This window comes from Hydra vulgaris, chromosome 12 (assembly GCF_038396675.1).
Source record: "Hydra vulgaris chromosome 12, alternate assembly HydraT2T_AEP".
Taxonomy (NCBI): domain Eukaryota; kingdom Metazoa; phylum Cnidaria; class Hydrozoa; order Anthoathecata; family Hydridae; genus Hydra; species Hydra vulgaris.
Genome location: NC_088931.1, coordinates 17546302 through 17570049, shown reverse-complemented (window position 1 = coordinate 17570049; position 23748 = coordinate 17546302). Strand labels below are relative to the sequence as shown.

Here is a 23748-nt window from a genome sequence, read left to right as displayed (position 1 = left end):
ATCAATCAGCTTATCCAATTTTTAGTGAAATATTTCCGTAATTAACCATTAATTAAAAAATTAGCTGCAACTGTTAATTTTAACTGTAAATTTAAACTTTTAATAAACTGTTAATGTAACCATGTATTAAATTCTATGTAAATTTACAATGTAAATTTAAACTGTAACTTAAACTGTTAATGCTTGTTTTTTCAACAAGTATTATTTAATACAATTTTAAAAAAATTTCCAAGTTAATTGGTTATTATCATTCAATTACACCTTTACAAAAGAAATGCAAAAGCAGCCTAAAAATAAACCAAGGTTAAACCATAGGTTAGTGGTGAGTTCAAAATAAAATTCAAAACTAAGTTGGTATTGGTGGTCACTGTTGATTTAATTTAGTATTTTATATTCCTAAACCTTTATAGAGTTTATTGCTTTCCTACTAAATTTTACTTATAAATATCAGATTAGCTAATCAATTGAATTAATTCAACTGTTCACCATTAACAAATAATTGCTGCAATGGTTATCATTTTAATAAGCATAAAAAGGTAACAAATAATATAAAACAAAATGAAGTGTTCGACTATTAAAACAACAAAGCAATCAAACACTTATTTAATTAATATACTTTTTAAATAGAGAAAAAAAAAATGTTGTATAAAAACTTTTAAAACAAAAAAAACTTGAAAAAGCGAATTAGCTACTAGTTATTGTTAGTTAATAAGACATAAAAATAATTGCAATGATTGGAGCCTGGGAACAAAAGATAAGTTAGGTAGTTAATCTTCATGTGGCAAGACAGGTTTTAGTCATATCTTAAATAAACCTTAAAAAACAAGTTTAAAATTAACACAAGTTTACACAAAAAATTTATTTATTAAGATATAGAGAAAAAAATTCTATAATTTTGGATAAAATTTTGTTTTTTGCAAAGAAAAGTTTCATCTCTTTGATTATTTCTTTTAAAAAAAAAATCTCATTAATGTGCTTTTATAGATAGTATTTGCGGTCGCTACAAAAATGTTAGTTATTAAATTAAAAGATCTTAATAAATATGCAATCTTAATAAATAATATTTCTCTTAAATTTTAGGTCTTATATAATGTTGACTACTACTTCCTTTAAATGTTTACATTTTTTTTTTTTAATTTTTTTTAATTATTTAGGTTTAATGTTAATTGTTCCACGCTTGTATAAACATTCTGCATCTATAAACATTATAGTCTGATAAATCTTAATTAATGAAACACAGTGTAAATTGAAAAAAGTTTGATAAGTGATTTTTTACTAATTTATATATATATATATATATATATATATATATATATATATATATATATATATATATATATATATATATATGTATATATATATATATATATATATATATATATATATATATATATATATATATATATATATATATATATATATATATATATATATATATATATATAAGAAATAGGTGCTGGACATTTTTTTTTTTTTTTTAAATCTATTCAGGTGCTCCAAGATGTCCTTATGGTCTTATCACAGAGCACCGCGGATGAGCATTTATTTGGAAGTTCACGCCTCCTTCCAAACCGATGTTGCAAAACTTGCCTAGAGGTGGGCTTGAACCCCGGATCCTTTTTTCTGAGCCAAGTGTGATACTACTGTGTCATGGCTGCTTATTGCCATCCTTAAATATGATATTTTGTATTTGCAAATAAAATACAAAAACTCTTGTATGTAGAAGAGTGCTCAATAATAATTAAATAAATAAGTTTATTTATATTATTTAATAGAGCATTATATATAATTATTAAACAAAGAAAATACAACTTTTTACATAAAGTAAATCGTAGTAAACCAGACAGTTGAATGGAAAATTGTAAAACGTTGTAGATCTTACAATTCCACGATAAAACAATGCAACATATGTCTATAAAATAAAAGCAAATTTCTTCTTTCAAATTGATTAGGTAGCTATTTTTAGATTTTTTGTTTTTTCTTTTTGCTGTTTTTTTGTTTTGACGACGGAGCACACTCTACTATAACTTTTAACTTTAACAGTTTTTTTGTATATATATATATATATATATATATATATATATATATATATATATATATATATATATATATATATATATATATCTATATATATATATATATATATATATATATATTAGGGTGTCCCAAAAATATATCATATATTGAATTTTGATATGCGGAGTGCTGAATTGGGCATCATTTTGTCTATAAATACCCACAAACAAAAAAATTAAGTCTCTAACTAAAGCGAAAGGTTATTTAGTTGAATATACTTTTATTTTATTAAGTAAAATTCGACTTAAAAATGACTTTATTCATATTATTCAGATTACAATTGTTACCTAAACAAACAAAAAAATTGGTGCGTGTTAAATAAACAAATATGCTTGTTGTAAAATCTTTAAGTGAATTTTTTTACAAAATAAACCATCAATTTTAAGGGAAAATTTTAAAGGAGAAGTTTTAAATGCAACAAAATGAACAGCAAATAATTTTAAGAATACAGGCACATGCGCAGATGCAGCATTTTTTAATGTTTGAGGTTAACTTCCAGACAAAACAAACTCCAAACATATATGTTCATACTTATGCCAAATAAGGATGCTTTGCAAAAAATTGCAATGATTGGAGCCTGGGAACAAAAAGCCCTAAAATTTTAGCTACAACTGCCCCATTTTTTTTACTATTCTCAACTAAATCTATATTCATCAATCAAATTTAAAATTGACACAAAAATCTTTTACCATTCGAAAACTATGAACAATAAAAAGTTAGACCCCTTCCCCCTCCCCCCCTTAATTTGAGGGGTTACTCATTTTTCTCAAACATCAAAAAATCACTTTTTTCAAACATCAAAAATAATATTGTAATATAACATAAACCAATATTATTAATACAAATAATATTTAACTAAATAATTTTAAGATCTTTCTTTGTAGCACTCTTTGAAATCTTTTGCCAGTTCCTCTAAACTACATAAATTACAAATACATAAATTTATAAAAAGTACTACTAATGCATTAACAATCATTATTATTAATAACAACTAAAAATCACATTTATATTTTGTGTTATTGAACAAAATACCTGGAGAGTATCCTGAAGCCTGTCTTCGTTGTGTGATCTCTGAATGAAATCTTGAATTAACTTAATGTGGCAATCTGCACAGTCATTTACAACTGCAAGTGTTCTTACACACATTGAAAAGTAAGTAAAAGACTGGGAAACTTTCTCATTTTCACATGCTTTGATGCCTTTTTCTTTCCATAGCAGAATTTCCTTCTTGAAGATCTCCAATAGCAAGAACAAAAGGTAGGACTGCTCTTTGACAAAGTCTTCTAATTTTGATGTATGAATAATTTCATACATCAAAATTAGTTTCAGGCCTCTTAGTTACAGGCCTCTTTTTAATCAAATCTTTTATCTCCGGGATATCATAAGAAAGCAGCTTGTTTAACATGTAGGTTTTAACTTCGGCTTTCAGATTCTTATCAGCAAGAGCAAAAATGACTTGTTGTGGAGTCACCAAGTATGACTCGTAAGACTTTGGTAAAGAACCTTTCCTATTTCTGCAAGTTCTTTAAACTTGTCTACTGTTTTTTGCTGAAAAGCAATATTAAACTCCATTAAATCATTTGAAGGTGCTTGAGAAGCATTAGGGCTTTTTAGAAAGAAGAGTCCATGAAAAAATACAATGTAGTTGGTTGCAGCTTTCAGATGGTTTATTGTATTTTTCTCAACTGTCTCTGAATCAGCAGGGTGGTACATTTAAGTCATCTGAATAACCAGTAAGTATATACAGTCAGCCATAAATCTTGCTTCATGATGAGCTCCAGGCTGTTTAAATGAAAAGTTCGATAACTCAGCTCCTAGAAAAAATGCCTGAAGCTTACAAAGATACTTGTAATCACCTCTCTGGAAAGTATTCTTATAAAGAGCTGTGATACAAAGCTCTTTAGTATCCAAGGCAAGTTTGAACAGTAATGAGCCAGGCCTGAAAGCATCTTGAGACCAGTCAAACTTTCAAGTTTGTTTACATCTTCATAAATCTGCGGCCATAGTTTTGGAGAATTACATAAGGTTTCTTGCTGGGACCACTTGTTGGACCAAATATTTCTTTCATTTCATGAGCCATGTGCCTTTCATAAATGTGGTGTCTGCACATTAACCAGAGAACTGGTCTTTTAAGGGCATAGGAAATAATAATGCTTACGGTACCAGTGTTACTGGATGTTGTCAGAACACAATAATCTGATCCGACATTTCATAGTATTCAAGCATTATTTGAATTGCAATGGCTTGATCATTTCCCTTGGAGCTTTCAGTTTTTAAGATGCCAAGAAAAAAGTTTAGTAGACCAGACTCTGGTGAAGATGCGCAAATAGCAATTCTATCCTCATATTTAGATATTCCTTTTTCCCAATCGTATCTCTTCAAAATCTTGGTATTGAAGTGTACCACAATTCTTAAACCTCTTATTTTATCTATGTTTTCCTCTCTAATTATCTGTGCCTCAGACTCCACAACATAAGTTTTCCTGTTTAGAGTTGATCTTGATATCGACATATTATCAATATTAACTCCACCAGCCTTGTAAAGAGAAGACAAATGACACATACCTGGCCTAACTCCAATCCCAAATCTGGTCATAATTGGAATCCAATTGTTAAAAATATCTTCCATTCTTAACTGAAGGCAAATCTTGATATCACTCTGAAACCTTTTCTGTTTTTTCTTGACTTTAGCTGGAGGTAAATATAGTTGGTCGTGCTCAGTTTGATTGTCACTATATGTGCTTGAAAAGTCACTGTCTAAATAGCTACTCTCCTTATATTTATCTTCATGTTTTTGAATTTTCTCAGACATCTTAATTATTTTTTCTTGTACCCTGTGAGCATTTTCACAAAATTTATTGTCCATGTTCCTGAATTTGATCATATCCCTTCTCGGGCAAAGCCTCAAGAATTTTATGCCTTCCTTCTTAGCCTCATCGTCCCTATTTTTATCACTTTGTTTTTTGTTCTCTATTAATAAAACAATTTGCTCTGTCACAATGAAAACATTGTTAAACCCAGCCTGCTCCCATAAATTGGCTAGCTCTCTCATAATACAGACACCTGTAGTTATCTGTTTGGTGTTTTCTTTGCACACTCCATGAGCAAACCTGGAGCATCTTGAATATGTCTTCCCAAAAGCAACTGGACAACCAATTTTGATGTTGATCTGTGTGGTGCTAAAAAATTAAAAAAAAAAAACAATAAAAAGTTAACATTAAACATGTAAAAATGTTATGCTTTTGTTATTTAACTTCAGTTAATTAACAAAAGAAAGTCTATTATGGGCAAAACTCTGTAAAGGAAACCTTAGCAAATAAAATAATCTCCTCTTCCTTGTAGCTTTTGACGCATCATCAATATCTGTTCTTAGTGAATTAGCGTGACAATTTATGTCTAGAGACATTTTCTAAATTCAACTTATTCCATTTAAAAATTTGCATTAGGCGCATTTAGTTGTAGTTGATTGAATCAGGATTATAGTATACAACTAATAATGAAAAAATAGTGAAACTGGTAAATAAGTTTTATATACAAGTTCAAACCTTTTTAGATGCGTGTTTTAGATGCGTGTTTTAGATGAGTTTCTTAGTTGAAAACAGCTTTTAAACTTGATTTCTACTTTAATTATATATTAACTTAAGTTAAATTTACACATCATTAGTTTTTGTTTATAAAACACGCATCATTTATTTTTTTGTTAGCCATGCTTTTTTCAAAACATAAGTAAAAATTGACTTAGATGAAAATCAACTTTAAATCAAAATTTATTTATTATAAATTATTATATAAAAGTAAATTCACCTAAATAACCTTCCCCTTGAGCTAACTTAATTTTTTTTTTTTTTTTTTCTTTACAGATAAAATTATGCTAAATGTAGTATTCCGCACATTAAAATTCAATTTATGATATATTTTTGGGACACCCTAATATATACAGGGTGCAGAAAAAGTTCCTGTACAAAAGTGTAATTTAAAAAAATTATCTGTATGGTGTTTTTTTCCAATATATAGTGTGTTTTTAGTATTCTTTTGTATTCCTTCGTATTCTTTTAGTATTTCTTAGTATTATTTTGTTTTAAATTAAAGTGTAATTTATTTCTTGTCTTGTACAAGAACTTTTGCTGTTTATATTTGTACGGGAACTTTTTCCGCACCCAGTATATATATATATATATATATATATATAATTATATTTTTGAAGCTAATCAAGATTAAATACTAATTAAAAGTTTAGTTAAAAGTTTGCTAATGAATTGAATCTTTCCATATAAAAGAATATATAAAGGTTGGGTTAAGTAAAACTGAAACCTTTTATATCTTGAATTAAAAAAGGTTGGAACAAGCTACGATGTTGATTTTTTTTTTTTATTGAATGCTTATTAGGTCTAGAATAAAAATAGATAAAGAAAAAAAATTAATTTTTTCAGTGCGATAAAATTTTCTAATTTTTCTCTTAATGGGAGTCATAAGATTTTGCACTAGGTGAAATCGATACTTGGTGGTGGTTTTATCTCACTTCTTCTTAAAGTCAGAACTGGATTTTGGTTGCCTTAACTTCTTACGTAATTTGGCTTTAATAATCCCCAATATTCCTCATTGTGGGCATTTCATAGTGGTAATAAGCACTTTTGAAGGCACTCTTTTTGATAAATTTCACTACTGATTGTGGAATTAATGACGAATTTTTAATCCACATTGATATATGGCTTGCCAAACCATAATTTTTTGGGGGAATTTTTTTTAGTTATATTGTTTCAAATTTAGCCTTTACCTTTTTCTTGGAGGCTCCCATATACAAATGATGTCCTGAAATTGTTTTGAAATTAAGTTTCTTCCATCATCCATAATTATACTTTTTTTTTTCTACACAATAATTTGTATAACTTTCCTGCACAACTTTTTGCCACTAAGTTTTCTTCAGCATTGCGATCTTTGGCTTTATACATTTTGAAAGACATCATTTTATGCTTTTTCTTGATAGTCCAGACTGTTTGTCTGCTAGTTTTGCATTTTATTGCCAAATCTTGCTCAGAAATGTTAGGATTTGTCCTTAGTTTTGCTAAAACATTGGTCTTCAGTTTTTTGTTACTGTTCAAGTTGTTGCCGCTTCCAGGCTTTCTATTTAATTTATTAAGCATCAAATACTTATTTAAAGTTCTAATCAAAGTGCTTTTAGAACATCAAACAGTTTTTACAATCGATTTGAGAGGCAAATTAGGATTTTTCACTCAAGCTTGCAAAATTGCATTACACACTTGTTGCTGTTTTGATACCATTTTGAATAATAATAAAATTTTTCTAAAAAAAAGTTCTTTAACTGAAATACTGATACCTAAGTAACCGTTTTCTGTATGATAACATTCTGTATGATAACATTCTGCATGATAACATTCTGTATGATAACATTCTGTATGATAACATTCTGTATGATAACATTCTGCATGATAACATTCTGTATGATAACATTCTGTTTTTTTAGTATCCTGATCATAAGAAATAAAATGTGTCAATTTTACTTAACCCAACATTTATTTCTAACAAAAGCATAAATGATAAATAAACTTTACTTCCTGATCAAGTATTGAACTACTGTTTCTTTGTGGTTCTTTGTGGCTGGTAAGCTCCGACTTTTTCCAATGTACACCACAACGTTAAAACGAACATTAGGCTATCCCGCTGGATATGGTTATGGGGCTCAATAACTAACACTTTGTGTCGCATAAACAATTGAATAAAAACTGTACTTAAAATATTTAATTGATTTATCCAACAGCTATAGAAACTAAGTGTTTGGTCAGAGCTTTTGTGATCATTCATATAGGTTTTGTGACACGAGCCTTTTTGAATATTTTTGGAAATAACTTGTTTGTACATCTTACAGATATGAATGATTGATGGTGTTTAAGAATATATAATATAATGAATATTCAGACCAAGTTATTGGTCTTTTTAAGACCAATAACTTGGTTTTCTTTGGTGTAATTAATTTTATAAAATGAAACTGGTAGTTTTTTAGTAGGAAACTGATGAGTTTACATATAATATTATGTATAAATCTTAGTCAAAAAAATATTGTAAAATAAGAATGATGTGTCATTTAATTTATGTGTGCTTGTATGTGTTTATGTATTTATTCATGTATATACAAGCTTGTAAAATTTAATTTAAGATTGCAGAATATCATTTAATGGAAGCTCTGAAGTATACTCCTGGTCATTATAGAGCTATGGTCAACTTAGCATTGTTATACAGGTACAATTTAAACTTTGATGTAATTATAAAGATTTATAAATGTCAACAATTAGAATTTTAAATTTATTTTAAATCAACAACAAATAATGTAACTAATGCAAACAAATGTAACTTATGTAAAAATATGTAAAATAATGTAAACAGCAAGTAATAACAAAAGTTTACATCAGCTTGTTAGATGAAAAAGGGGTGTGAGGCTAGTCAACAGAGATTTTTTGTTTTTCCCTAAAGAACCCATAAACACTAGATGTTTTCTGCTTACCCCTAAAATTAGTTATTGGTTAAAAATAAAATCTTTATTTTAAAATTAAATAAACAAAAGAAAATGCAATTGATAATCATGATTATACTTTTTTTTTTATCTTTTAGATTAGAAAATTTGAATAAGGATTCATTGATAGGCGTCATGTTATTCTTAAAATAACCCAAAAAATATAAATTGTCGATTGATTCAAAGTAGTAAGATAAGAAATGCAAACAAACTGGCAAGGTCAGATCCAGTGCAATAAAAAGTACATAACAAAAGAAAGTAAATTGACTTAAAATGTCAGTTGGCTTTGTCAAACCAGCTCTATCAAAGTCTTTGAGATAAGCGTCATACTCATTACAATATGAATATGTATCAGTGTCAAGATCTTCATAACCAATCTTAAATTGAAGTTAACCAGTAATGTATACTAAAGCCATTTTAACAGCATCAGTTAAACTAGACTCTAATATTTTCAAAGAGTCAAATATTTCACTTTCCTTTTGTGTTAGTTGCCTCTGACAGTTCATGCAAGTATGACCAACATGAAGCTCACAAAAGTCTGAATCCTGTTGTAAAAGTAGTTTTGAGTGCTCAATTTTAGTTGCTTTTAAAACTTGTTGAACTGAAATAAAATAAGCAACACCAACACCTTGGCGCAACTTGCTAAATGCTTTTTCAATATTCACATGTAAAGTCACCAAGTTTTATGAGATGTACTTGAAAAATATTTTGCTAACTCAACTATTCCTTTTAAGGTATGGACTATTGCTTTAGATGTTTCAACAGTCAGTGTTTTAATTCTTTTTTTTTCCATTATGGTAATCCATATCTTCACAGATTTGTGATAATAAAAGTATCTGTTGCAAATGAAGATCTGGTGTCATTAAATCTGATGATTCAATGAGTCTTTTAACTTTTTATCATCACTCAGTTTGTGAACATTAATAATTTTCCATGCATCTATAAACTTTTTTTGAAATACAACAGTTCCTTTAACATTGGTTTGGTCTATTTTAGGATGTGTTGATAAAGCAAAAGTGTTTCATCACAAAAAACTTTCAAACACGAAGAAACTTTTTGACGCTCAACAGGTTTTGGAAAGATTGAAGCTGTATTTAAATGTGCAAGAGTCACAAGTGTCTTACTTTCTAAGTTGTAAAGGTTCTTAAGATCATCCTACCTTGCAATTAAATTATCATTGTTGTCCTTAAACTGAATTTCTTGAGTTTTTTCAGTAATCCGTTTATTTCTTATGTTTTTCTATAAATGAACATAATCATAAAGAAAAAAAAATGTTATTTTTAGTCAGCCATGGTTTCTCTTCAAAACTTTCAAAGAGAGAGAAAAACTTTACATTGACTTTACTATTGTCACATATAATTGCAACACAGCTTCCATTTAAATTTGAAATTGATCCAAGTATAGAATCAACTGCTTCATACTGAAAATTTGAATCAAGACAACATACTGGAATCTTGCATACTATAAAAATGGGTCTACCAAAAAGACATTTAATCTTAACAGCTAATATTGTTTTTTCATTTCGAATCATTTCGAATTCGCTTATAAAGTGCTCTTGAAACAAAAAATATTCAACAGCTCGAACAATAGTGTTTGAAGAATATAGTGTATCACCAATATTTAAAATTTTCATAGAAGATAAACTTTCTATAATAGCTTGTTTTTTTATCGATAACTCAATATTAGTCTAATATCTTATAGCTTCAGCCAAATTCGACCATTTGTCTAAAATAGTTTAATGATTTTTAGACAAACTTGTTACTCCCAGTGCACATAGCATAAGCATCCACAACAATATGTCTCATATTTTAAATTAGAAAAAAGATTTAGCATGAACCTATAAATATTCAGATAACAAAAATCTGTAACAGTTAATTTTTTTTTATATTCATAACAATTTAAAGAAAGCTTATCTTACTTGGGTAAGCAACAGTAAAATTTAGTAGATTGAAAACAAATCTTTTTATCACATTTGTAGACAACTATACTCTTTAATAAATCTTTTGGTTTTGTTTTTTTTGGTAATGAATAATCAAATCATTAAAATTTAAAGAGTCCATGACTTTGAAAGTCTCAAGTTGATCAGTTGTACATTTCTTGCACCATTTGATGAAGTTGTAACTCTTGATTTTGTTTCAGTTCAGAACATACAATAGTGTATTTGCTATCAGGAATGTTGCTTCTTGGAATAGCTGATAGCCACTTTCTACATTCTTCTGGATCTTTTGGTAATCTGTAAACAACACTTTAAAGGCATAATTAGTCTCAAGAAATATTTTTACTTCTAATTTTAAGCAACTATATTAACTTTTGGCAAATTTTTGTGAGTTAATCAGCCTCTAGTTATTTTTACAGTTTGCACGATTAATAGACCTGTGATAGGTGTTGATCATTAATAACCATTTATAAATCTGATAACTGAATACTCAAATGCCAAAATTGTGGAATGTCAAAAAAAAAATTTCAAAATTTTAACCTTACTCTACTATTAAGGCATTTAAAATATTAAAGTGCCATCTACTAAAATTTATTCTTGCATTTCTTATATTATACTTATCATTCAATTAAGTGTCATCCTTTTACTGTGATTATTTTTAAGTGCTCCAAAAAAAAAACATTAAATAACTTTTGTTAGACAAAAAGGCTTCTTAGTATTGATAACTATTATCCTTCAAGTTCTTTAATCTTTATTGCATTTACTGCTGACTTTTAACTTTTTTTTTTATTATTTTTCTGATTAACTCCCAACAAGGCTGCAAGCAATCACTAGTAAACAAAGAATACAGTTAAAGAGCAAGGAAACTGTTGACAGAAGACTTAAAAAGTTGTAGGCAGTATGTATTAGGAAAAAATGAAGATGGGAGAGAGTTCCAAAGAGATGAAGTGCAGGAAAAAAAAAGATGAATAAAAGTTTTTAGAGCATGCAAGGACAGATACAGTAAAAGGATGACTCAGTGAGAGGGTTACCATTCATCAATATACGCATGTCAATAGTATAGAGATAGTTGTTTACAGTACTGATTTTTGTTAGAGTTAAAATTCGGAAGCTATTGCAAGCCCCAATCTCTTGCAGAAGCGGTTCAAGTTCAAAATCAGCTACCTGTTCAAAGCAGTCAAAAGAGATGACTTTTTGTCAAGACAAAAGTATAAAGTTGAGTCATCAGCAAACTTTAGATCTAAGGTTGTCAGGAAGATCATTAATGTAGATAAGAAACAAAAAAAGAGTAGAACCTTGGTGTACCCTAGAAGTTACTGGAAATGAAAAAGTGTAATGGCCTTCAAGGATGACTTTGATAAAATGGTTTGAAAGATTGATTGGTTTGATAAAATGGTTTGAAAAGGATGGCTTTGATAAAATGGTTTGAAAGAATGATTTGATTATCTCAAAAACTTTCCCAGATAAACCATATGAAAAAAGCTTATGGAGAAGATTAGCATGCCAAACCTTATCAAAGGCTTTAGATATGTCAAGAGCAATAGCCCCAGTGTTGCCACCTTCATCTAATGCACTAAAAAATCTTTGAGTCACAGCAGTTAGCAAGTCAGCCATAGAGCGAGAAGATAAAAAACTATATTGGTTGTCTGACAGTAAGTTACTTGACTCAATATAGGATGTTATAGAAGATTTAAAGACCTTGCTAATAACAGAAAGAAGACTGATTGGATAATAGTTAGAGGGGTCAGAATGTTCTCCAGAGTTTTTCAAAATTGGAACCACAGATGCCATTTTTCAGCAGGCAGGAAAACAAGATTCGGTCAAGCACTTGTTAAATAGTTTAGAGAGAATTGAAGAGAGTTCTGGGAATCAATTTTGTATGATTATGACATGAATGTTGTCTGGACCACAAGCCATAGAAGAATTTAATTGAGATATGACTTTAGCAACAGAAGCTTGAGTGATTTGAATATCTAACAATGGATTAATCTGTTAACCTGGAATGGAAGGAATAGTAGGGTCATAAGATTCAAGAGTTAAATTAGAAAAAAAGTTTTTTGCAAGTATTTCAGTCTTATCATTGTAAGTGGTAAGATTAGTCCTATGATTGAGTCCCATGATTGAGAGATGGAATGTTAGTCCTACTTTTGTTGATGACGCTGTTGAAGATTTTCCAAATGTCTTTAGAACTTAACTTCTGAGATAAGATAGGATATTTAGTAATTTGGGAATAATGGAGCTTAGCATCAGACAAAAGAGATCAGCCCAAGGACCATTATGAAGAATATTATGAAAGGAATCCCAGTTAGCTTTAATAGTAAGTAGTGCAATTATAGGGTGAGTCCGAGGAAGAAGTATGAAATGAAAGATTTATAGAGACCATTACATAGTAAGAACCACCTAAAGATGAGCAAGGTGAAACTACACAAGCTAGGGTCAGAGACAAGATTCAAATCAACAAGTGAAGTTAAGTGATTAGGGTTTTCTAGAAAATGAGTTTAAATTAAAACTTTATGAGTAAAATGCAGAAATGCAAAGACTAAAACATGAAATTATGAGCTATTGTGATGATAGGGTAAGTACAAGGAAATGAAAGATATATAGAAATCATTATATGGTTGGATCCACTTAAAGGAAAACAAGGAGAAACGGAACACAAGCTAGGGTCAGACACAAGACACAAATCAAGGAGTGAAGGTAAGCGATTAATGTTGTCTGGAAAATGAATCACAAAGTTTACTTTCTGGGTAAGAGGTTGAGAAATCCAGAAGTTGTAGGCTTAAGTGCCAGCAGTGTAAGTGGTGTTAGAGCCAAGCCATTCAGTGTGATGAACATTAAAGCCACCAATAACAACAATATTGGTAGAGGGGTAAAGGGAATGGCCAATTTAATCAGAAATTACATCTAAAAGGTGCAGTCTTGAGTAGAAGGATAAAGAATATGCGATAAAGAATAAAGAGAAAGGTGATAGAGTGAAGAGGTGCTAAATGAAAGCACATACAAGAATGATCAAAGGAATCAAACCTGACTTGTCAACAAATAGGTGAATTGATGTGTAAGTATACCCCAAGCTAAGCATTAGACTAATAGAGTCTTTGCGAATTAAAGGATAAATACTGAGATCTTAAGAACGAACAGCCAATTTAAATTAGTCTTACAAAGAGAAAGCAACTCAGGTGAGTTTTGCAAAAAGTAAGATTCAACTGATTGAAGATTACTTTGAAGACCACAAGTATTTGTGAAAGATATATTGAAACAGTTAGCTGGTGGGGATAGTTTTTTATGTTTAATATTTAGGGCTATTCTGGGCATGATTTAATTTTGAAATGAACTTGACTCAGATAGAGCATGGCATTCCAAGCAATGAGCTATGCAGTTGTCTCAGTCCTGCTAATTAACCCAAAGTTGTAACTTAGGGTTCCTTATGTGGCTTCAATAATGCTAAAAGCATTAACAGAGACACCACCCATGTCTGTTATTAACATTTATTTTATAACATTAACATTTATCTTATAATGTTAACATTTATCTTATAACATCCTTTATTCAAACATGTTAATACTCTGATATTTTATAACTGGTGATGAGATTAGCCTCTCTAAGAACTGCTGCCAAGTTCGCAAAACTTTACTACCAGCCAGCCTCAAAACCATTAAATTGAGTTTTAGAGCTGCAGTACTACAAGGCAGCAGGGTATGGGGAAGGTAGTACTGGGTTACATGTTATCAGTAGCAGGGTGTTGTGATGATCCTAAACCTTACCTGACCTGGAGTAGTTAAAAGTAGAAGTTACTTCCTGTTAGCAGTACTTTCAAAACATTGATGAAAATATTTTGGAAATGTATTAGGAAAGACATTATATATAACAGAACACTGGAGATTAAGGTGAGAGTAGCTTTTATAGTTGGAGTCACCAGTTGGTTACTAAGCTCACTATTCAACAGAGATTTAGGCAGAACATAAAATACTTAAAGTAACTTATGGGTAGATGAACACTGCACCAGAGGTTTATAAAGAACACAAACAGAAACTGTTATAACAAAAAGGTTCTAATGTGCTTTAGATAGAAGCGCTGAGTCAAGGTTTATTACTCTTAATATTTCAAAGGCTTTTGACATCATGCTGTTCGTTCTTGTCTATATTTATTGTTTATTTTAGTTTCATTTATTGTATTCTCCGAAATCGGTTTGCATATACATTCAGCATAAAGAACTATTAAAAATAAATTGTTATTAGTTTTTTTTGTTTTTTACTATAAAATATATTTTGTACATATTTTATTAATAAATTTTATATATTTTATTACATAAAATTATATATATTTTATATAAAAAAATAAAAAAAATTAACAACATAATTTATTTTCAAAATTTCTTTACATTGGATGCAAATTGTAAAAGTATTTTGGAATGAATTGAATATTAAGAATAAAGTAAACTTAGGTCAAAATGAGTTTCATTTTGACCTAAGTTTACTTTATTCTTTTTATGGTTTATTGTTTAATAACTCAATGAAATTTTTTAATAAAATAAGTTTATTATAATAATAAAAAAATTATTATGTCTAAAAAAAATTATATGATTTGTATATATAAAATTTGATATGTTTTTTTTAATGATGCAGTACACTAATTGTTTAATTTTTAGATTAGACATATAAATACAATATATAAATAAAAATGGTCCTGAATGATGTCAATAAAAGAAGAGTTATTGAGATTTCATCATTTGGGATGACTCATAAAGATTGGATTGGCCAAAGTACTAAATTAAAACACATCCAATCTTAAATTTTTTTACCAAAGTAAAAAAAAATTAAGATTGGATGAGGCCAAAGTACCATCACTGTCTTTCTGAAGAAGATTAAGGACACAGGAGAAACAGCCTGTCAATCTGGATTAGAAGGAAAGAGAAAAACTACAAATAGATAACTTTATTGTCAAAGTTAAAAATTGCTGCATTTCTACATATGATATAAAAATTGCTGCATTTTCTACATCATTTCTATGATATAAAATTAAAAACTAGTATGACCAACATTTCTATAAAAACCATAATTGGAAATAAAATAGCTTAGACCTATTTTTATTAATAGGGTTTTCTAATAATATGCCTTAAATAATTAAAAAATCAATCCTGGCTGCAAAAGGTGCTATGACCAACTACTAATTTAAGATAATTTTTTCTGAAGAAAATGACTGGCTCAAGATAATAATGCAAAAAAATTAACTCTGCCAACAATTGTTTGTACTATATATATTTGGTATTTTGTTTTTATTTGTTATAACAACATTACATTATAAAATGTGTTTTTTAATGATTTGACATTGATTTTCCTCAAAAAACATGTTTTTTTTTTGTTGTTTAATATATATATATATATATATATATATATATATATATATATATATATATATATATATATATATATATATATATATATATATATATATATATATATATATATATATATATATATATATGTTAGTGTATTTTACAAATAGAGTGCTTATAGTTCTTAAAGAACAGAGCATTAATAAATTAGTAAAAAACACTTATCTAACTTTTTTCTTCAACTTGAAGTTTCACCATTGCTGGATCATCAGGAAGAGTTACTAAATCTCAAAAAAAATTCAATTTATAGAAAAAAATATTTGACAAGTTATAAATTATTATAAAAAAAAATTTTAATTACTATATTTTTTTGGTTAACGGGAAGTTACATAATAATTAAGTAATAATAAGTTTTATAATAATTTATAACTTCCTGTAAAATATTTTTTTCTATAAATTGAATTTTTTTTGAGATTTAGTAACTCTTCCTGATGATCCAGCAATGGTGAAACTTCATTGAAGAAAAAATTTAGATAAGTTTTTTTTACTAATTTATACATATATATATATATATATATATATATATATATATATATATATATATATATATATATATATATATATATATATATATATATATATATATATATATATACATATATATATATGATTTTTTATTTTCCTTGTATTTCTTTCCTTAATCTCATTTTAAAATTTAGCAAACACACAAAGTAATTATTTAAAATAATATACATGATGTTTTTAAATTTAGGAAAAAAAAAAGACTATAATCGTTGCGAAGATATGTTGCGTCGTTGTTTAAGGTAAGTTGATTAAGTGTTAAATGCTTTTAATGAGTTTGAATTTGGTTTTAAAATTTTTCTTCTTTTTCTTTTAAAGTTTTAAACCTGATTATATGGATGCACTTATATTATTTGGTGAAATTCTTTATCAAAGTGAAAAAGTTAGTGAAGCTCTTATGTTCTATGAAAATCTCTCTGAAACATATGCTTCAAACTTAAATATTCAGAGGGGATATGCAAATGTTCTAGGAGGTTCTGGTAAGATTTATAAAATGTGAATAAATAAATAAAAATAGACAATTTATTTTCTAACATTTTTATTTACTTTTAGGTATAATAGAAAAAGCATTTGAGAAATATGATTCAATCTTACGTGTTTCACCTAAAAGTTATGATATCTATCATGATTACTCAAATCTTCTTGAACTAAATGGTTTTCGTAAGACTGCAGTAGATTTATTAGAAAGGTAGCTTAGAATGATTTTTTTTTTTTCTAATATATTTTTAAACATTACAGGTTTAAAATTTATAGGTTCAGTTTATATATTAAAGTTTATATATTCAACAAAAAGTTTAACAACAAAAGTTTTATTTTTTTATTTTAAGCATTTCAGTCAGATGGCATTTTAAAGCAAGCATAATGTAATCACTACAGTGGTTACATATACTTCTATTTATGTTTTTTTAGTGTTTTTTCATTGTTTTTATATTCTTCCCTTCAATCAACAATTTAATAGGTAAATAGTTTTTTGCAAATTAATAAATACATTCAACTGCTAAAATCAAGTATATTTTTAATGCACCTTTTGCTCTGGTTAGCTTTTCAACATGTTTTCCCATCCCAATTATAAGTGTGACCACAATTTTAAAGCAATGAATGCAGCAAAGATTAAAATTACATACAGTATACATTAGAACATATGAATATAATTATTATGTTTTTTTTATTTAATTTTAATTAATTTTTTTTTATTACTTATTTTAATTCTACTTATAACGAAATGTAACCAACTAATTACGAAATGTAACCAACTAATTTGGTACATTTTGCTTAAATTACCAGTAGTTCAGTTTTGATGTTCTTTTGCCTACAAACATGGTAATACATTTTGTAGTGCCTTTCCTTTCTTTTTACATAACTGAATGAAACCCTGATACTAAGTTGCTCAAATGCACCTTAAAACTGCCTCTTAATTGGTTTGCCATTTTTCTGCACTTTTTTGTTGATTATTAAAAAATATAAAATTATATTTTTAACAAAATGTAATAAATATCAGTTATACATTGGAAAATGTTGACAAAAATGTACCAAAGAAAGAATTTATTAGCATGTTGTTTTTATATTTAAACATAAAAGTAAGAATCAAATTAGGTTTTTCCAAATCTTCACATTTTCAATGTATATCACAATAGATTTATCCATTCTACTTAGGTAATGATTTGCTTTACATCACAATAGGGTTATCCATTCTACTTAGGTAATGATTTGCTTTGCATGCATAGTTTTAGGATCTTTGTAATTTATTGAGCATTAAGATGCTTAATGCATTAAGATTTTCTAGTTTTATTATTATTGTAAATAATAAAGTAATTTTATTTTATTTAATCAATGATTTTTTGATTGACTTGTTTTATGAAGTCAAAAAAAAAAAAAGCTTTCCAGTTTTGTGGCTGGATAGCTCAATTGGTTAAAGTGTCAAACGAAAAGTTAAAACCCAGACTGTTGTACAATACGAGTTCAAATCTTGCCAACGCCAACTCAGCACTTGAGTAGTCTTTGGAATGCAAAAATGTTGGTCAATAAAGGACACTACTTTGGATTAGTCTTAATGACTATTTGTGGCTGTTTCTATGCTAAGACAACGATACCTTTCAATATAAGAACATTTTATAGAAAACTATGGTATGAAAATTCAAATAAATAAATAAAAAGTTTAGCATTCATTGTTGCAAACATTGATTTCAAATTATAATGATTATAAAACACAGGCTGAGATTATAAGATTGTATCGAAAATCAATTCTAATAGATGATCCCATTTTTAAATAAAATATTGCTCAAAATATGTATTTTATTTATTTTCATTTTTAATAAGTAAAATAGGAATATAGTTGTTTATTGATTTCTATTTAACAAATATAAAAATGGTTTTTCTTTATTATGCGGTAGTGGTGTAGTGGTAGAGCGCTCGCTTCATAAACTAGAGGTTCCGAGTTCGATTCCCACAATGTCCATGGTAGTACCACACTCAACTTGTTTCTCCGCGCAGCGGCCTTGTTCATCAAGGTTTGTGTTTCGGAGTTATAGAGTTGGGAGAGTAGCCTCCTCATCTGTTGTGGTCTTCTTGGCCTTGGGAAAGTGAATTACAAAAAAAAAAAAAATTTCCAATATTATAAATTTTCATATTATAAATTATAAATATTATATTATTAAATATTATAAATATTATATTATTAAATATTATAAATTTCCAATATTATAAATATTCAAAGTTTAAGCAACAAAACTAATGTTAATAGAAAATAATAGTTCCATAATTGTACTTTAATGATTTTTTAGAACTTTTTATGTCAATTTTAGGGCTATATCTATTGATGAATCAAAACCAGATGCATACCATTTATTAGCTGTGATGTATTATAAACGGAAAGATTTTGTTTCATCAAAAAATGTTTATCAAAGGTTATTTAAACTTAGTAAACCATCAGCTGAACATTTCAAAAATTATGTAAGATATTTAATTATTTTTTAAATATTATTTGATCAAAACAGGTAAACATCAAAATATTCTAATGAAAATGTTAAATTAATACGTTCAACTTAGAAAAAAAATAAAATTCATTGGACCTGGAAATGGTTTCTTTTCTTTCAAAAAATTTTTTTGTACACATAAAAGTATGAAGCATAAAATAAAATGGAGCTTGTAATCATAATTTTGTCATTCTTTTTTAAATTAAAGAAAATTTAAATATCTTTTTTATTTATATGTTAACAAACTAGAAACATGTTTTTATTATTTTATTTATTTTTAATTAATTTTTTTAATAGTCAATGATTTTTTCTTAAAAATATGGACAGTTATAAAAATGTTTCATATTGGTGATAATTAGTTCAATTTTTGAATTATTTGTTTGTTTTATTTTAATTTTTAGGCTATTGTGTTATTTGAATTAAATGAATTTGATAAAGCTATTAAAGTCTTGAGAGAACTTGTTCAAAAATTTCCTTTATTTTTGGAAGGTTACTATACCCTTATTAATTTTCTTCATAAAACTGGAAAGAAAAGCGAGGTAATAATAACTGTTTGCAGAATTAGTTTTTTTTTTGATTTCATTAATTATATTTTTGTTACTTATATCTATTATATATTCTATAAAGTATCATTATTGTATATTACTTATCATAAACTTTTAATCTCTTGCTTATATAATGAGCTATCACTGCACTACCACTCATGTAGGGTTTTTAATACTTGATTCAAAGTAATTATTTTTGTGAAAATCTTGTAAATTTTTTTTAGTTTCAATACTCTTCTTTGATCAAACTCATGTTGAATTCAGCAAATAGACTATGTTTTGATTTAATAATATATTAATAATATTTCACTGACATATTGGAGTCAGTGTCATCAGGTAATGAAAGAAGCATTATAAAATTACATAAAACAAATCATTTAAAAAAGAAGACTAAAAGGCATAAAATATAAAAACAATAAAATAATGGAATAGTAAGGGCAGTAAAATTTTTGTCAAGTTCTTGTTTTAACATCATCCCTGTCATCTCAGTTGAGAAAAACTTCCCCAATTCCTAGCTCATTTCAAGCTTTGCTTTGTTAATTTCCAGGGATTCTCTGATTTTTCTTATTCTGTATTCTGGAATGACTGCTGAGGTCTTAGGATTCAGCCAATCAAAGTTACCACGGTATGTTCTAGAATATTCAGTAGCTCCTGAACTTGTCAATTTTTTCATTTTACAGGCTCTTTGGTGTTCCACACTTCTTGGAATGATTTTGTTTTTGGTCTTGCCGAAATATATACTTCCATCTGAGTATTTAAGTTGGTAAACATCCGGATTTGACTTCGGAGGTAGTTTAGTTTTGTTGTTGCATAATATGTTATACAAATTAGGAGCTGATGTAAATATAACTCTGATGTTTTGTTTCCTAAACTCTCTTTGAAGTTTTGGACCAATAATAGGTATCCAAGGTAGTTTAACAAACTGTTTATCTAATAGTTTAGATGTAGTATTTTTTGAACTGCGGTCTAAATAGTTTTTGGTTATTTTAACAAAGATACTTTTGTTATAGCCATTTTCATAAAATGTATATATAAGGAAATCTATTTCTTGTGGGAGATCAATTTCTTGTGAGAAAGCAGATTTGTTTTTCCTTACATAAAAATCCTTTAAAAAACGCCAGTGGTCATGGTTGGGTTGATGTTGGAGTTGTATTTTATTTGAACATTGGATATCGCAACCTTAAGGTGTAAATAATATACCATAAGGTTGCGATCATACAAATATCTATTGGAAACATGCATTGAAAATGAGCATTTTGTATTGAGACATAATTTGGCAGGTATATAGCCGATTGGGCTGAAATAAATTTTCAGATTTTTAAATCGCCCGAGTGTAAAGTTATTTTTATCTAAAATTTTAAACATGGCTGAGTTTGTGCCAGGTGACTGGAACAGTGTCAAAAAATGAACTTCAGAATAGTGTCGAATATATTAAAAAAGCCTAATGTCGCAAAAAAAAGGAATAGTATTGCAAATGAATTTAATAAATAGTGTCGAAAACAAACAAAAAAGGAATAGTGCTGCAAATAGTAAAAATGGAATAGTGTCACAAATGGTTAATTTCAGCAATTGCTTTACTCATTTTGCTTATCTTTAAAGCATACAACTTTTACAGAAAAAATAAAAAAACAAAGAATAATGAAAGAAAAGATTGCTACCAAACCCCAAACCCTCAGTCGATGTAGCAACATTCCTTGGCAGCAGCAGGCTAGAAGATAGTTGGTGTATGTACTAAAGCCCCTGGCAGCAGGCTATTTCAGTATGACATCGTACATTTTATCTAAACACATATTTATAGTTATTATTTTTTTATTTTTGTTACTATTCATTAAACTCCTTTAGAACTTTTTCCTATTTTCGACAGTATCCATTAAATTCATTTGCGACTCTATTTCTTTTTGTGTGCTGCTCGCACAACAAAAAATAAAAGATTTTCTGCATCGAATTATTACTGGTAATGAACACTAGATATGTTACAACAACCCTAAATGCAGAAAAGCATGTTCAACTCAGGCAAACCATCAACATCGAATATTCATGGTTCCAAACTCATGCTCTGTATTTGGTGGTACCAGCTTGGAATAATATATTATGAGCTGTTTAAACCAAACAAGATGATTACAACAGATTATTACCAACAACAATTGATCAAGCTGAGCCAAGTATTGAAGGATAAAAAGCTGCAATACACACAATGCATAACCCCATGTTACAAATGTTGTAAAAAACTACCTGAACAACCTCAAATTGGAGATCCTACCCCACTAGACTTTTTTCAATTCTGATTATTATTTGTTTGAGTCAATGACACATGGCCTGGCTGGGCAGCGATTTTCTTCTTATGATGATACCAAAATATGAGTACTGGATTGCCTCAAAAGACTAAGATTTTTTCCAGCGTGGAATATGCACGCTACTTGAAAGATGGGAGAAGGTTGTAGCTGCCAATAAAAAGTATTTTGAATGATCTGATAAAACAATGCTCTTTTTTAATGCATACTCTCAATAAAAAAAATTATTAACTAAATTAAATAAATTAAATATAACAGTTTTTCCGCTTTTTCCTACTGCTCTCTGTAAATCCTTTAATAGGATTGAATCTTATTAACAATATTTTACAAATTCGTTGCCTTTTTTTTTTTTTTTGCACATACATTGGCTGATTTAAGTAGGTAAAACATGTGAAGAGTTTACATACATTGACTGACTTAAATAGGTAGAACATGCGAGGAGTGCCCATACATTGACTAAGGGTTCTGGTTTTGACAGATAGTCTTAATTTCAACCCAAAATATTAATTAAAAATTGTTCATATTGTAAAATACCAGACATGAGTTAAAATGACAAATTTAATTGTAAAGTGCTAAAATTCAGGAGGAAAAATTACAAGATTGATTTTACCACAGTAAAATCTAGTGAAAAATGCCAATTATGTTCAGAAATGAATATTTCCGAAAAAGGAAAAATGCTATGATTGAAAAAAAAGGAAAAATGCAATGATTGATTTTATTATTATTATTATTGTTATTATTATTTAATAAAGTTTAATTGTGTTGTATTGAACATTCATATTGTTAAATTTTTTTTTAAATATCTATTTACTGAGTTATAAAGTTTGCACATGTCCCATAGACAGGTGTGTTATCTCATTGTCAGCCTAAAATTTTGCTTGTTACTCTTTTCTTCATTATTTGTGTAAACAGGTAACACTTGGCAATAGGTCACACTTGGCAATATCAATTTTTATCCATATTAATTTATTCATAATCATATTGATCATCCCCACCAACTCCCCCTCCCATCCTTACCCCACCCCTACTTTTGTCGTGTATTTAGTCCTTATTGCAAATATTAAACTTTAAAAAAAAGTTTTTTTATTGCTACTTTAAATATTTAAACCAATTTTTGTTCAAATTTTTGATTATTTCTGAAAAATGGGAAAAGCAAAAAAAGAAGCTGTAATACTGATCAATTACAACACAAGAAGACCCGCTTACCTCTTTGAAACTCCATTATGCTCTCTACATAGCAGGCACTTGCCTACTAATAGTCATGTTAGTGATATTTCCTGTAATTTATTTCCCCCAGGATTAAAAGATTCACATTAGCATATCGTTGGCTGATCCTGATTTTGACAGGTCTACCAAAGTTGTTGTTAAAGGTTAGCTACTTGCATTCCCTTTACCAAACAAGGTTTAGAAGCTAAGTTTTAAGCTTTTTTTTAAGCTTAGAAGCTCCTGGTACAATATCCATCTCAAAGTCTACTAAACTTGAAGAATT

At 28.1% G+C, this 23748-nt stretch overlaps 1 protein-coding gene across 1 annotated transcript in view; it reads left to right on the top strand.

Annotated features, from left to right (window-relative positions):
• Positions 1–23748, top strand: part of LOC100202853 (protein O-mannosyl-transferase TMTC1) — a 45109-nt gene that overhangs the window by 19400 nt on the left and 1961 nt on the right. The window contains exons 11-16 of the mRNA XM_065812400.1: positions 8248–8331; positions 16644–16693; positions 16770–16930; positions 17004–17139; positions 19253–19400; positions 19825–19962. Of these exons, the coding sequence (XP_065668472.1) occupies positions 8248–8331; positions 16644–16693; positions 16770–16930; positions 17004–17139; positions 19253–19400; positions 19825–19962 (717 nt within the window). The remainder of the gene's footprint in view (positions 1–8247; positions 8332–16643; positions 16694–16769; positions 16931–17003; positions 17140–19252; positions 19401–19824; positions 19963–23748) is intronic.